Raw genomic sequence first — 15,350 nt, 5'->3', positions numbered from 1 at the left:
TGGAGGACTGTGGGCGGGAGAAAGGAAAAGGCTTTGTTTCACTGTTGCATTCTTCCAAGAATTACAGGCATGCTACATTGGCACCAGAATACATGGCTACCCTGAGCCCATGTTTTAGCTCATGTTGGTTGTTAATGCAAGCAACACATTTCAATGTACACGTGAGAAATAAATTAATCTGAACTTTAAACCACAGGTGGCAGTAACAGGCAGATAGTTTCAGTGCAGTTGAAATCCTTTGGGAAGGTAATGGCGAATTTCTGGAACTAAAATTGAGCATGGATATACAACATTCAATCTGTCACATGACCATCTACAATTGAGACCAAGCAGCTGGCAGTTGTATGACAGCAAAAGATTTATTTACAACAAAACCAGTAACTTCCTATTTATTACTCTTCAAACAATACAAAAGCTGTTTACAAGCAACAAAATGGAAGTACAGAAATAAAGGATTAACATCAAAAACAATTAAGCAGCATTGAAATATTAATTGATCACAGTCAGACACAGCTAATAGGATAAGAGAAAAAACATATACTTTTGAATAAATATTGATTGCATTCATGCTAGAAAATACATCCGTAATGGCTAGTTTATCAACTTTCAGAGCATCAGCCTCAGTAGCTTCATTTACTTTACGCCCTCATGGGTAATGGCCTGCTAAATCTCCAGAGTTTCAATAAATGAACTGCATGTTAACAATCCTCCCAAGTGGCCATCTAGCAGCCATTTTGCAGCTCCTTAAGGAGCCCCAGACAATAAATAGCTGCGTGTGTGGGCCAATTCGAAACCCTGCTCTGATGGTGTTAAATTATTTCCCTTATATTCGTTTTATATGTTCTCAGAAAAGCTCTGCCATAGCTTCCGCATTGTCGAATGGAAAGGAAAATTAAAACAAAGCCTTTGAGACATATTGATAAAACCATGGAATACATTTTTGGTTGGTTTATGATGTAATAGCATAAAACAGATTATACATAGTAAATAACAAAAAGTTTTTTTTTAAATGCACTGTGTGGTTTGAAAATAGCTTATTTAAAACTGTATGTGTCTATTGTGACTGAGTATTGCACTAAAATCAAGTCAGTATGGGTGTTTAAAGAACAGTGTAAGGTGTGTGATGTCCAAGTCAGACTCTGTTAAAAGCTTTTCTATTAGATATACACGCGCGCACGCACACACACACACACACAACTTAAATGAGTAGCAGCAGCCGCACCTGCTAACCAATCTATCTTTGTGTGTTATTCTATTCGATCCACTTGTGTCTTTGAACCTGGTTTACGTAAGCGATGCAGGCATGTATGAAATATTCATCCACTTTTTTTTCCATTGTCACAGAAATCATTACTGCCCAGAAACAGTGGACATTTAAAATACTGTTTTATGTTTCTTTTGAGTGAGAATAAGTACAGATATCAGAGGGAATTAAGTGTCCGCCTCAATCTGCTCTTTCTATTCATTCACAGGATTTCTGTATTGCCCAAGTTGCCCTTGATTTGAGTGGCTTGTTAAACCTCTGCACCTGGCAACTAAGATTCAACTATATTTTCGTTGCCACACGAGCCAGAAGGCAATGACACCAGATTTTGTTCCTTTAAAGGACATTAGGGAACTAGGGTAACATGCAAAATGCTGGAGGAACTCAGTAAGTCGTGCAGCATCTATGGAAATGAATGACTGAAGGGACTCGGCATGAAACGTCGTACTGTTCATTCATTTCCACAAATGCTGCCTGACCTGCTGAGTTCTTCCAGCATTTTGTGCCCTTCTCTGGATTTATATCTGCAGAATCTCTTGTGTTTATTAGCGAACTAGGTACTATATGTTGTCACGACTGTTTCTGTACATTCAGGGCCACCCTTACTGATATCAGCTTTCAATTCCAAGTTAACCTGATTCAAATTCCCCATCGGCTGAAGAGGGATTTGAAGAAGTGTTTCTGGGCCATGAATCCAGTCACGGATTTCAGGTCCAATATTGCAACTGCTATGCTGCCGTGTACAGTGTCTGCTGAGTCCGGCGAGCATTTCTGACCGGGAAAGTCAAAGTGCAAGAGGGATTTGGCATTGTAGCTCAGAGACTGAGAAGTCCTAATGACAGATCAAGCTAGGCTTATTAAATTTCAGCCATTTACAAAATACTAAGCTGGATAGAAAATTTTATTGGATAGAATTTATCAGTCACTTGTGGTTTGGAAACTCACAATTACAGCATGATTAGATTACCCATTGGAAATCATTTCTCCGAAGAAACAAAATCGGTTTAGCTCTTGATCTATCTGAACAGTTGTTAATTCATTCTGCTATATGAGATGTATCATGGATTAACTGGATTTTAGAACAATGATTAAAATTCTATAGGTTTCATTAAAGGTTACATGCATTCCAGAAAACTTCAACTTCATTCAATACTTTGGAGTTGACTAAAAATTCCAGACCGATTATATTACAGGGTTCATATAAAGAATTTATAAACAATTTGAAATAGTATTCATCCAAATATCATATATAAAACTGTTAATGCTGGTTCAATAAATAATTCTAACCTGATCCAACAGCACCATTTAAGGGTTAAAACCCTAAAAAGAGTTGTGTTTGGCCTTGCCTGCTTATGACCCTTTTGAGTTTGTGTCTTCAAACTCAAACAGCTCAAAAAAAAATCTGCGCATTAAGTGTGTATTGACCGCAATCGCAATGACCACAGTATGACTGCCACCTGAATACCAAATAGACCAGCTGGACTTTAATCAGGCAACAGCTAGTCTTTACAAGTTTAGTAGTACTGCTAGCTATAAAACTGCTAAAATATCACAGCATTTAGATGATGGTTGTTGAGAGTGGATAGGATTTTGGATAACTATTCTCCTGACTCATGTAATGAAACAAAAGATTATTGCACACCAACTACAGTTTTTGTATATCAAGGCTGTCAAAAGTTTCTCTGTTCAGTTCAAACTTTCGGCCTGCATGCAACAGGCACTTAACATGCTCCATATACATCCTGAATTCAGCGACTTACTGGGTTTGCTTCTGGATGAATAAAAAAAAATGCCAAGCAGGTACTGGCAAATGCTTCTTATGGAAGATGCTCCAACCATAAACCCTAGAAATTTTGAATGAAAGCAGGATTGGGAAGTCTTTCCAACACTAACCAACTCAAGTGGCCCGTTTATTAGTTACACCTGCTCATTAATGCAAATATCTAATTAGCCAATCATGTGGCAGCAACTCAATGCATAAAAGCATGCAGACATGGTCAAGAGGTTCAGTTGTTGTTCAGACCAAACAACAGAATGGGGAAGAAATGTGATCCAAGTGACTTTGACTGTGGAATGTTTGTTGGTGCCAGATGGGGTGGTTTGAGTATCTCAGAAACTGCTGATCTCCTGGGATTTTCACACACAACAGTCTCTAGAGTTTACAGAGAATGGTGCAATAAACAAAAATATCCAGTGAGCAGTTCTGTGGGCAAAAACACCCTGTTAATCAAAGATGTCAGAGGAGAATGGCTAGACTGGTTTAAGCTGACAGGAAGGCAACAATAACTCAAATAACCACGCATTACAACAGTGGTGTGCAGGAGAGCGCCTCTAAAAGCACAACATGTCGAACCTTGAAGCGGATGAGCCACAACAACAGAAGACCACCCCAGGTTCCACTCCTGTAACTAATAAAGTGGCCACTGTGTGCATATACACCAAGGTCTTCCCTATGAAGTCTCACAATGAACATTAAAGTTGGCAGAAAATCTTTTATGTTGGAAGTATTAAGCAGTTTTCTTACAAAAAGGACACCTCTGTAAGACTCTGCTGAAATTAGTAAATTAAACAACTAAGCAGTTATTTTGTCCTTTAAGAATATACAGCAGAGACTTTTAGGTATACATTGCATTGATGCCATTAGAAATATATGTAATCAAATATCCTTAATCAAATAATCTCAGGTTACAGTTCATTAGGTTAGCATATGTAGTACGGTAAATACATCCAAAAAGGTTTTTATTTGGTGGAAGAGGATAAAAGGGTTTTGCAGAGGGAGGAGGTTCAATTTTTAATGCTATTTATTAATTTATGATCTGCAATGATAATAAAGTGGAAGGTAAGTACTAAGTCATTTTGAAGGCTGATTGGTTTTGTTCTCAAATTTCTCGAATGAGTTCTGTGGCACCTGGTATTTTATCACAGAAGCTACCCTAGCGATTCCAGTAAATGGCAGGTATCATACATCTGCTTATATTCGAAGAATTTCAATCCACTGCACTGTAAGAGAAGCCCTTCGGTGACCCAAGGTCAAAGCCTTTTCAAAATTAATCTTTGCACAATAGACAATTTCTGAAGACGTTTATAAGTGCTAGACTGAGGCCACTGCTAACACAGAACAGAGTATGATCATTTGAGCTTCAGCTATTACGGTACGCTGCTCAGTAGCCACACTACAGCAAGGTTAGCCTTTGTCTTTGAAAGAGAAACCATGGAGGGTAGAAGGGGCATATAGGCTTTGGTTAAAAGTCAGTTTTAAATAAATAAAAGTTGCTTGAATTTCTTTAAACTTTTTCTTTCTACAATACAGCACTAATACATCTTAAAGTATATGATTTATAATTGTGTATAAACAAAATCATGGTTAACAAGTACATGGTATTTATTTCCCATCTGGTATTATAAATACTGATTTGATTCTCCCCCACAAATGTGGCATTGAAATTAGTGGAAATGACTGGAACGGTGCCTACTGACATGGCCAAATGAAACAAAATGCCACTCTGCAAGGTAAACATTAAATTCACTAAGTTGAATTTCATTATAAATTCTTGTTCCTAACTTTGAACATTAAGGAAGCATTCTTTCCCAGCCAAGCCATCAAGAGCAAAGTTGCTAACATGATAACTTCATCATGATTAGTAAATCATCGTGCCTACTTTTCAACAGGATCCAAAAGAGAGAAACCAGTCCTGCGACTTCGCCAAGCGCGCCATGCGAATGAGAATATGACCATTTACCCAAAGATAAATTATGGCTGTTAGGAGTACATTTGCATCTTTAAAGTATTGGACATGAGCAAGCATAATTCTAATAGATAATCAGTAGTTCAATGTTTTAAAAAAATTAAAAGTTAATTAGTCTGATAAATTGTATATAGCTTGACTGTGTTAATGAGCAAAATGATCATTTCCAAACAGAAGAGTAGTTAAGTTTTCTGTTCTTTCTGTGAATGCAGGCTCAATTTCAACATTTACGAGAAATTTGAATAGATTAATGAATGGGAGGGGTATGGAGGACTATAGTCTGGGTGCATGTCGATAGGACTAAGTAGATTAATAGTTCGGCACGGACTAGTTGGGCAGACGGGTCTGCTTCTATACTGTAGTGTTCCATGACTCTAGTATGCTTTAAGCACTGAAATATTCCACACAGCAGAGGAAAAGAAATGCACATTAAAAATGCAAACTAAATAAAGACAATAGGATATTAAGATTTTGCATACTGGAATAAAACCATTACCCACAGGTATAAATCTGACCCAAAGGCTTTGGATTTCCAGCATCTGCAGAATTTCTCATGTTTAGGAATTACTCCGAGGTATTTTTGAGAGAACGCTCTACGCAAACTGACCAGCAGAGGGTGCTCAACGTGTAAGGAAATTGAAGCTGGCACTACCAGGCTCACATTAATTAACATCTTTATTAAGCTGATGATTAAACAGGCTAAATTCATTACCCAAAGCGTAGCCGAAATTTAAAACCTAATCTTTGATAGGTGTCAGCTGCTCCAGCAATCAACAGCTCAATTCAAACCCTTTCCTACACCTCTAAAAGGCAGGCAAAATAAAACATTTAACCCCCCATTATTGAAGCCAACCAAACAAGATAGAATATAATAGAATTTTCCACTGCTGTGTGAAGTGCAAATAGATATTTAGACTTGTCACAGTGACTTTCGGTGATAACGGTGATGTGTGTCAACTCACAAGCATTCCTTCCTGTTACCATAACTAATTATCCTGACCCTTCTTCTCTTGAACATGGCAATTTATTTTTATATTATACAATGTACCTCTTACCTGGCAGTAAAATAGATTTTAAATATTCAAAATCATTTTCAGGGAAAAATCCATACAAGAAAAAAATCTAAGTGGATTGGGGGAAAATAATTTCAGAACCAGTATATAAATGGTGAAAGCTCTTCTACAAAATAAACCCCAAAATACTAATATTTTAGCATTATTTCTAGCTCTGTGCGCTTTTGGCCTTGTTATGCCCAAGCTTCTCATTCAGAAATATGAGATAATGGTAGAACTTCCTGCACCGCAGTCTCCATGTGGGAATCCTCTGAGGGAGAAGGTGCGTCACCTTCTTTCTGTTCTGTGTGGGCATCAGTTCGGTCTGGCGACTCAATCCGACTCCTGATTTCGGATGCACCCGGGTGATTTTTCCTCAAATGCTGATTCAGAGTGCCTTGGAAAGGGAAGCATTTACCACAGATCTCACAGCGGTAGGGCTTGTCATCTGTGTGCCCACGGATGTGATACTCGAGTTGGTCTTTGCGAGTGTATTTTTTCCCACAAAAGCGGCAGACGAAAGGGGTGATTCCCATGTGAAGCCGCATGTGTCGGTCAAGACTCCCTTTCTGATTGAAGGATTTTCCACAATAGATGCAGATAAGCCTTTGATTGTATGGGAACCAGTGCTCCCTTCCATCATGGTCATGAGGAGTATTCTCAAAGCTTTGCCTGTTTGGCCCACCGTCGCCGTCAGAAGACTGACTAATCACATTCTGTCCTTCATTCTGGATCTGTATGTTTCGTTTCAGTCGTCCTCGACCCCTAAAATTACTAAGCATAGATCTAGAGGGGCTCGAATTGGTGAGACAACCATAGGTGGTTGACAAACCAGCTGACTGGGACGCGGGCTGAGATAATGAGAAAGCCTGCTGCAACACCGGCCCGTACGAGCTGACGTTCACGGCCACCATTCTGTCGACATGATCGCCATCTACCATTTCCGTGTGGTAACCGTCGTCACCCACCGACGAGCTGTCGGAGCAACTCGGCCGGTCGGACTTCTCCATTTTGACTTTGACCTCCGTGATCTGGGCACTGATCGGGTTGGTCTCCCGCACGATCAGCTCTGCTTGCTCGTGATCACCCTCGATCTGGATTTCATGCTCTGAGATGCTGCCACTGCTACCAGGGTCAGAGTGCCTTTCCTCCATTGCCCGATTCTGAAAAGCTCGGTTGTGCACAGTTTCCATCCGTGGTTCGCTAGGAATTGTTGTCGGCCGTACTTGCCCATAATACGGCGGTGAGATTTCAACCGGATTTAAGAAGCGGCTATTGCTATCTCTAACCCCGTTGCGATTTCCCTGATTATCTTCAGTATTGACCACCACAGAGTCAATACTCACAATACTGAATTTCGAGTGAATACTCTCCAAGATCTGAGTGCATTTGTCAATTATGCACTGCATCTGCAGAAAGCTTGCAGCAGTAAGAAAACTAACAACGTCTTTCAAGTGCAACGAGAGTCTCCCAGTGTAACAAAATGAAAGCAATTGTTCGAATACATCTGGATTTTTAATAACTGATATTGATAAACCACTCATGGTGCTCAGTGCTGAATGATCTCGGAAATAAGGGGAGCTGGCAGCTAGGACAGCCTTGTGGGCTCTGAACGGCTGACCCTGGATGTGAACTATAATGTCACATAACTTTCCTTGCAAGCGTAGCTCATTAAGTTGGCTCAGAACACAGTTGCTGTACTCAGGCACGTCAAACTGAATATATCCACTGTTATCCATTTCTTCTGTGGTCAAAATTAAGAACCTGCAAGGATCACAAATTGAAACAAGTCAATGGGATCAATCTCTACAGATAAGGATTTTACCGTTATTTACTTTGTAAAGAGACAACAGTTTTATACATGGCAATTTCTATCTATTAATAATAAAAATGAAATTACATGCAAAGATGTGATACTTGAAACTTCTAAGATCCATTTCAAAAATGACAACTTATTAGTACGTCAATGGTTCCATTTAATATCAGAGAATGTACACTATATACAACCTGAAATTCTTACTCTACAGACATCCTTGAAACAGAACTCCAGAGAATGAATGACAGAAAAACGCAAGAACCCCAAAGCCCCTCCCCTCCCACACACAAGCAGCATCAATCCTACCCCCTCTTATCCTAGCAGAAAGAATCAGCACTCCCACCACCCAAGCAACAGCAAAGCCCCAAAGGGAGATCATGGTCTACATCCATTCCAAAAAAACTACTGTTTACCCCAACAGCTCGATTTCGATCCCTCCCTCTTCCCCCACCCCCACCTCTCTCCCTTTCTCTCGGGATATCAGGGTCTAACATCAAATTTGATTAAGAAGTGAATCTAAGTGGGGGGGGAAGGGGGAAAAAAAAGGAAAAAAAATTAAAAGTACAACAATCCTGGTGAAGAACAACCTGGAGAGGAGTTCTAACAATTCTCTCTCAAGAAAATAATCCAAATTACCTCTTGTGATTAGTTAATTGTACACCAGGTTTACACAAACCAGGGTGCAATGAAATTCCTCAGTTGCATGAAGCTCCCAAAATACACCTGATAATAAATACCATCACTGAACTATTCCCACAACCTACGGACTCACTTTCAAGGTCTCCATCTCCTGTTCTCGATATCTTTTTTTTCCTTTTTTATTTGCACATTGCTTGTTTGTCCGTCTTGTTGGGTATGGTCTTTCATTGATACTATTATGTTTCTTGGATTTACTATGTACAGTATGCCCACAAGAAAATGATAAGGTTGTACAAGATGATATACATGTACTTTGATAATAAACTTACTTTGAACTTTGAGCTATGAGTTGCAAAAATTGCAATGCAATAGGGTTAGGGGGTTCATTTCTAATGCTAGAGTCTTTACTTAATAACCCAAAATTTGAAAACAGATTTATAGCGAGGCTGTATGTAAGTAATTTTGACAATGCCTATATGCAGGTAGGGTAGAGGATAATCCACTCCAAGGTGTGTGCTACTGCAGCCTTTACTGAGACAGACAATTTAAAAAAATCAATTAAGCTGTTTATTCCCCTCCAAAGATGCTACCTGACTTGCTGAGTTCCTCCAGCATTTTATATGTTTCTCAGGAATGGAAAAGGCTGGAGAAAGTGGTGGGTACAGCCCAGTTCATCACAGGCAAAGCCCAGCCACTTTTACAAGGAGCGCTGCCGCAAGAAAGCAGCATTCATCATCAAGAACTCCCACCAAGAAGATCATGCTCTCTTCTCACTACTACAATCGGGCAGGATGTACAAGAGCCTTAGGTCCTACACCACCAGGTTCAGAACAGTTATTACCCTACAACCATCAGGCTCCTGAACCAGTGTGGATAATTTCACTCACCTCAACACTGAACCTATAAACTCACTTTCAAGAATTCTACAACTCAGTGTTACTTATTTAGTTTTAAAAATTATTTTTAAAATCTGTCCAGCACACTGTTTGTCTTTGGTGTGTAGTTTTTCATAAATTCTACTGCAATTCTTTATTTTCCTGTAAATGTCTGCAAGAAAATGAATCTTGAGGTAGTATATGGTGACATACAAGTAATTTAATAATAAATTTACTTTCAACTCAAGATTTCCAGCATCTGCAGAATCTCATGTTTATGAACTGCAACTTATTTTCTGGCTGAATCCAAATGAATTTGACTGGTGATCCTGGTTTGCTACTTGCAGTCTCTGTAGAGGATCATGCAAATTAAACCCTGTGCCTGGGAAGAGTCCGGAAAGACAGAAAGAAGTCTCAATGTCAAAGAGGCCTTGGACAAGTACTGCTGATACCTCTCCCTTGGACAACCTCTGACAGGGAGGTGGTGGAACACGATAACTCAAACCTGTAAACAAAAATTAGTGAACTTACCTGTGCCCAGCTAACAAAAGGACCAGGGATCCCCAATCAAATCTGTAGGCCAGCACTCCTACACCAGGTCTGGCTGGCTCCACATGTAAGCCAATGGAGTCCATCACTCAATACAAATTTGGATTTCAAGCAACTCCACATAATTCTGGGATATTTATCTAAAAATGGTTGAACAGAGGCTGCTCCCTCTGGAACTGCCTGCTTTGGCTAGCTTGATTTAGACCATTTTCTCCCATTTAAAGCAAAGGTTAATACAATAGGTTCTGAATTGGTAAGGGCATCAAAGGTTATGGTTGGGGAAGAAGGCAGGAGAACGGGGTTGAGAAGGACAATAGATCAGTTGTGATCCGATATTAGAGCAGACGCAATGGGCCAAATGGCCTAATGCTGCTCCTATATGTGTAAGCTAAATTACTCTACTGTATTGACAGAAACAGCAATGAAGAATCCTTCTACATTTGTGTGCAACAGTATCCCGGAACTTGCATGGCTGACAGTAGTGAAAATCGAACCACTGACATGAAGAAGGAAGTCCTGAACACGGCCAGAGATGGAGAATGTTCATTGCTCCCCACAGACCAGCGGTGTAACAGGCAGTACTGACCGAGAATGAATGAACAGAATACTAAATTCCTGAACAACCTATCTCACCACATTCCCAAGTAAAGAGTGGGGTTATCTTACCCTTTTACTTTATACAAAATATACTCTATTTTTAAACACGAGATTCTGCAGATGCTGGAAATTCAGAGCAACACACACAAAATAATGGAGGAACTCAGCAGGTCAAGCAGCATCTATGGAAATGAATAAACAGTCCACATTTCAGGCTAAGACCTTTCAAGTAGCTGCTGGAAGTTACAGATCCCCAAAAGAATGCATGAGGCAGCAATTGATATCAAGGATTTTGGGGGGGGGGGGTGGAATGTAGAATTCTGAAGCTCTGCGTGCTGTCAAATGGTGGGATCTGCCCATTTACACTTACCAGAAAAACAGGTTCACTTTAGAACCATGCAACATATAATGCAAAGTCCACTTTAGATATAAAAAGTCAATTTTGTTTTGCACATTCCCCACAATATGAACAATCTTGATTGGAGAAGAGGGAATATTTGCAAAGCTGCAAATTCATTTCTGTGCCATGAATCACAATGAAAGTCTGGCATGGTCTACGAGTCACTGACACTTCTTAGCCATGGAGTAATATGCAAATTATAGCTGCTTTAGATTCAGGAATATTCTTTTTTGCTACCTCATTATGTTACAACTCTGCAATTGATGCTGCTTTCTTGTGCTCCTAAAACATGCTGAAATAAATTTCAGTTAGAAGAAATATAAACAGGGCACATTAGTATTTTTTCTATTCAAAGTGGCTGAAGTGTTGGCAAAGACAGCCATCCATTTGCACAGCTTGTGGCTATTAAGTCCTTGCACTCTGTACAACACCATGTCTGAAGCAGAATGATTCCTTCATCGAAGCATTCATATGGCTTCATAAAGCTCGACACAAAATGAACTCTACGGCGTGTTTTCTATTAGCGTCACACCATGAAGCATATTCCGCATGCCTAAAATCTAACACAAGGTGCCAGTGCCTTAGGGACATCTTGACTGCTGAGGCAGCACTGTTTTGAGCCTGTACATTGATCAATAGCAAGAAAATATTTTGCGCTTTCCAGCTCTTAGTTATTAGAAAGGTGCAAAAGAATTAAAAAGGAAGGATACAGGTTACATCATGTAAGGTGTCTGTTTACAGAATAGAGATAGATATCATATAAACATTCTGCACTTAATCAGCCAGGGCCCCAGTGAAATAGCACCAAGTAATCTCAAATCAATTTACAACTGCCTAGCAAGGAGCTCTTCTAAATTAAGTGCAATAATTTCAGCTTTGGCCACATCTATTTCCAGGGCAAAAGCACCGAGCTCACGAGAAAAGGTTTCCAACTGACTGCTTTTACGCATTGTACAGACCTTTGAGTCCAAGTTTGTCCCGACAATAGTATTAAGTTCTGGCATACATTTTTTTTAAAAACACAACTACAGAAAGCATGGCAAATGCCTAAAGGTCAAGCTGATCAAAATGCTTTTAAGAATAACACTGGCCAGGCGAAAGGGCCCTGGCTACAATGGTACACTTGTACTTAGTAAAACCATGACTCTTCCCAAGGTGTAAAATACCTTTGGTCATCTTAAGAGGAACAAATTGCACACAGTTGGCTGGGTTTGTGCTGGATCAATCAATCCAAAACAGAGAATCAAGGCAGCATAGCACTTTCGAAGGTATTCTTTCAGGGTAACATTCCCAAGTGTAAAATTTAACATGGACTGCTGAAGGAACTCAGCAAGTCAATAGCATCTATGGGGCGGAATGAATAGTTGACAGTTTGGGCTGAAACCCTTTATGACAGGGCAGTCATGAGTCCCGATGAAGAGACTTGGCCCGAAAAGTTGACTGTTTATTCCTCTCCAGCATTTTGTGTTTCTCTCAAGGTTTTCAGCATCTGCAGAATCTCTTGTTCAGAATTTAAAATGGATTTTGATCTTAAGAGTATAAAACTTTGTCATATTTTATTGGGAAAGAAAACATATCAATACAATTGATTCCCTCCTGAATAGTTTAAACCAACCTAAAACTATTTCTTTAAAAACATGTCCATCTAACTTTCATTTTAAAATGGCGAACAGTTAATAATTGGACATAAGTTATTTTGTAACTTGACCAGGCCTCCCGAGTAAGCAATTCACTTTCCCTGACCCATTCTCCTAGGGTCCTTGCGATTACAACTTGATAAAGAGGAAAGTAAGCAGAACCAAAATCCATATTCACTACACAGCACACAGCAGGTGCCAGAATCAGGTTTATTAATAATGACATACGTTATGGAATCTGTTTTGCAGCAGCAGTGCAAGACAAAAATTACTATAAGACACCAATAAATAAATAGTACAAAAAGAAGCTGTTCTTAGATCTTAGAACCCCCTCGCTCAATATCCTACTTAGCCACAGACATGACGAACCTTATCCATGGAGACTAGGCTGGCAAATGCTGTGGACAAGGACCAGTGAGGACGAGGGCTGACGACCCTACCAACTCAGCTAGGCACCCCTTGCCCCCACCCAAGGTCAGTCAGCCCATTCGAGCTGGGGGGGGGGAAGGGGCATGAAAGCCAGTAACCCCCTAGGTACACAAGTTGGTGAGCCCAGAGTTCAAGGCCTGGAGTTTGGGATTCCATCATCGGCAAGCCCGGAGTTTGAGATTCCATCATTGGCTAGTCCTGGGGTCGATACTGAACATCAAAACCAAAGTTCAATCAGAAGTCCAGAAGCTGAGCCGAAGACTTAAGCCTTTGAGTCTTGTCCACTGAGAAAGTCAGGGTCCTTAGGACTGTGTGAGTGGGAGGAATGGAGCTTGTTTTGCTGCATGCTGCATTGCCCTGTCGAGCATTGTGAGCAGGCTATGTTGCAGATGGAACAGGTGGCGGCACTTGTGGGCTCTCCAGCACATCCTTAGGTTGTGCTGGTGTTAACACAACGCATTTCACTGAGCGCTTTGATGTACATGTGATAAACAAATCTGTATCTGAGATCAGGAAGATCTCACTCAATTCCCAGCTGTACAGGGTTAGTTGATATTTGCTGGGACATTGGAGGAGTGTCCTATAATTAGTCTCAGCTCACTTGGATTAGGTTGATGGAAATTAAAATTAACCAAGGCTGGTCTTGCCATTTGTTAACCAGTGGCCACTGGTGAAAACCTTGCCAGGACTCAACCTGAGTTACAGGGAAAGATTGAGTAGATTAGAGCTTTTTAAATTTTATTTCATTTTTATTATGAAATACAGTGCAGAACAGGCTCTTCCGGCCCAACGAGCTGCACTACCCAGCAGCCCCTCTATTAACCTATATAACCCATCTAACCCAACCTAACCACAGGACGATTTACAATGAATAATTAACCTACTAATCTGCACATCTTTGGACTGTGGGAGGAAAACAGAGAACTCAGAGAAAAACACGCAGTTCACGGGGAGAATGTATAAGCCCCATAGAGACGGTGCTGGAATTGGACTCTGAACTCCAGAATGCCCCGATCTGTAATAGCATTTTTAGTAATTAAAACACTCAAGGCAATTTTGTAGATAGCTGTATACTTTTGGCACACAAGTTTGTATACTATGGTTTACAAATCTCAGCAATCCTGGGCAAAATCAGACTGACTACTGAGACCGCACTATATAACAAAATGCTAGTGCACACCCACCCGACTGTAGGTACAGGAAATGTTAGAACTGTGTTGAAATGCAACTAATTATATACATAAGGACAACAAAGTTACTACACTGCTGGATCAGAGGTTACTGCATTTATCATTTATGTTTTATTTTCTTGTTTTATCATTTGAGGAACTAAATGCACAAAACAAATCACTGAAGCAAAACTCTTTAAAATGGCTTAATTATTCTTAATTATTGAAAGCTGACAAAACTTGAGCAAGAGGAGCAAAGAGGCAAAAGTAGTGAGGTAGTATTCATGGGATCACTAACCATTCAGAAATTTGACAGCAGAGGGGAAGAAACTGCTCCTAAAACATCTTTTGCCTTTTGGAATATGTACGTACTTTCCAGAAAATAGATGCAACATCATACTAAAATTATTTAGGCTCATATACTGAAATATATTTAACTTCTTAAAAATAAAACTAATGTTCAAATGAAAACTGTTGAAATGGTGTCACTTCTGGGTTTTATCATGGCATTCAGCATGAGGCTTTTTTTTAAAGCAATAAACTCCAAATAAATCTAAAACAACAGGAATTCTGCAGATGCTGGAAATTTAAGCAACACACATCAAAGTTGCTGGTGAACGCAGCAGGCCAGGCAGCATCTCTAGGAAGAGGTACAGTCGACGCTTCAGGCCGAGACCCTGCTCACCAGCAACTTTGATGTTGTCCAAATAAATCTAACCCCTCTTTAAAGGCAGGGCTGTGTTGTTCCCCCAGATTAAAATTTCACAGCACAAGGTGAAACCATTCAGTAGAGGCTGCTCACATTACTCTGAACATTTTTGCATTTAATCTAATTCCTGTCCTTCCCCAGACTTCCTTAATTTTCTTTTAAAATACATCCCTATAGTGCCCGGAACCTCCAAGTGTTGCAAACTAATCCCTCTAACATGAAGTCTAACAGGAGGCGGATCAAATGGCCTGCAGTTAACATGACTTCACTGTGGAAGCAGTTTGATGAAGATGTTAACCAAATTCTGGAGGCAACGGCGAAGGGAGGGTTTGATAGGAAGCTGCAAGCCATGACAACAATTATTGTCAGTATCGCAGCTGAACAGTTCGGAGAAGAGAAGGAAGGCTCCAAAACATCTTACTCGAAGAACCAAAGAGCATTGAGGATCCACAACATCAGGAGGCCTTT

The 15,350-nt window shown here is 40.1% G+C and overlaps 1 protein-coding gene across 1 annotated transcript in view; it reads right to left on the bottom strand.

Moving 5' to 3' along the window:
• Window positions 1–325: 325 nt before the first annotated feature.
• zbtb34 (zinc finger and BTB domain containing 34) overlaps window positions 326–15,350 on the bottom strand; it is a 39,133-nt gene continuing 24,108 nt past the window's right edge. Inside the window, exon 2 of the mRNA XM_063073425.1 lies at window positions 326–7,826. Within this exon, the coding sequence (XP_062929495.1) occupies window positions 6,272–7,801 (1,530 nt within the window). The 5' untranslated portion in view covers window positions 7,802–7,826 and the 3' untranslated portion in view covers window positions 326–6,271. The remainder of the gene's footprint in view (window positions 7,827–15,350) is intronic.

This window comes from Mobula hypostoma, chromosome 21 (assembly GCF_963921235.1).
Source record: "Mobula hypostoma chromosome 21, sMobHyp1.1, whole genome shotgun sequence".
NCBI lineage: Eukaryota > Metazoa > Chordata > Chondrichthyes > Myliobatiformes > Myliobatidae > Mobula > Mobula hypostoma.
Note: the sequence above shows the minus strand (reverse complement) of the source record. Positions and strands in the feature narration are given on the sequence as shown.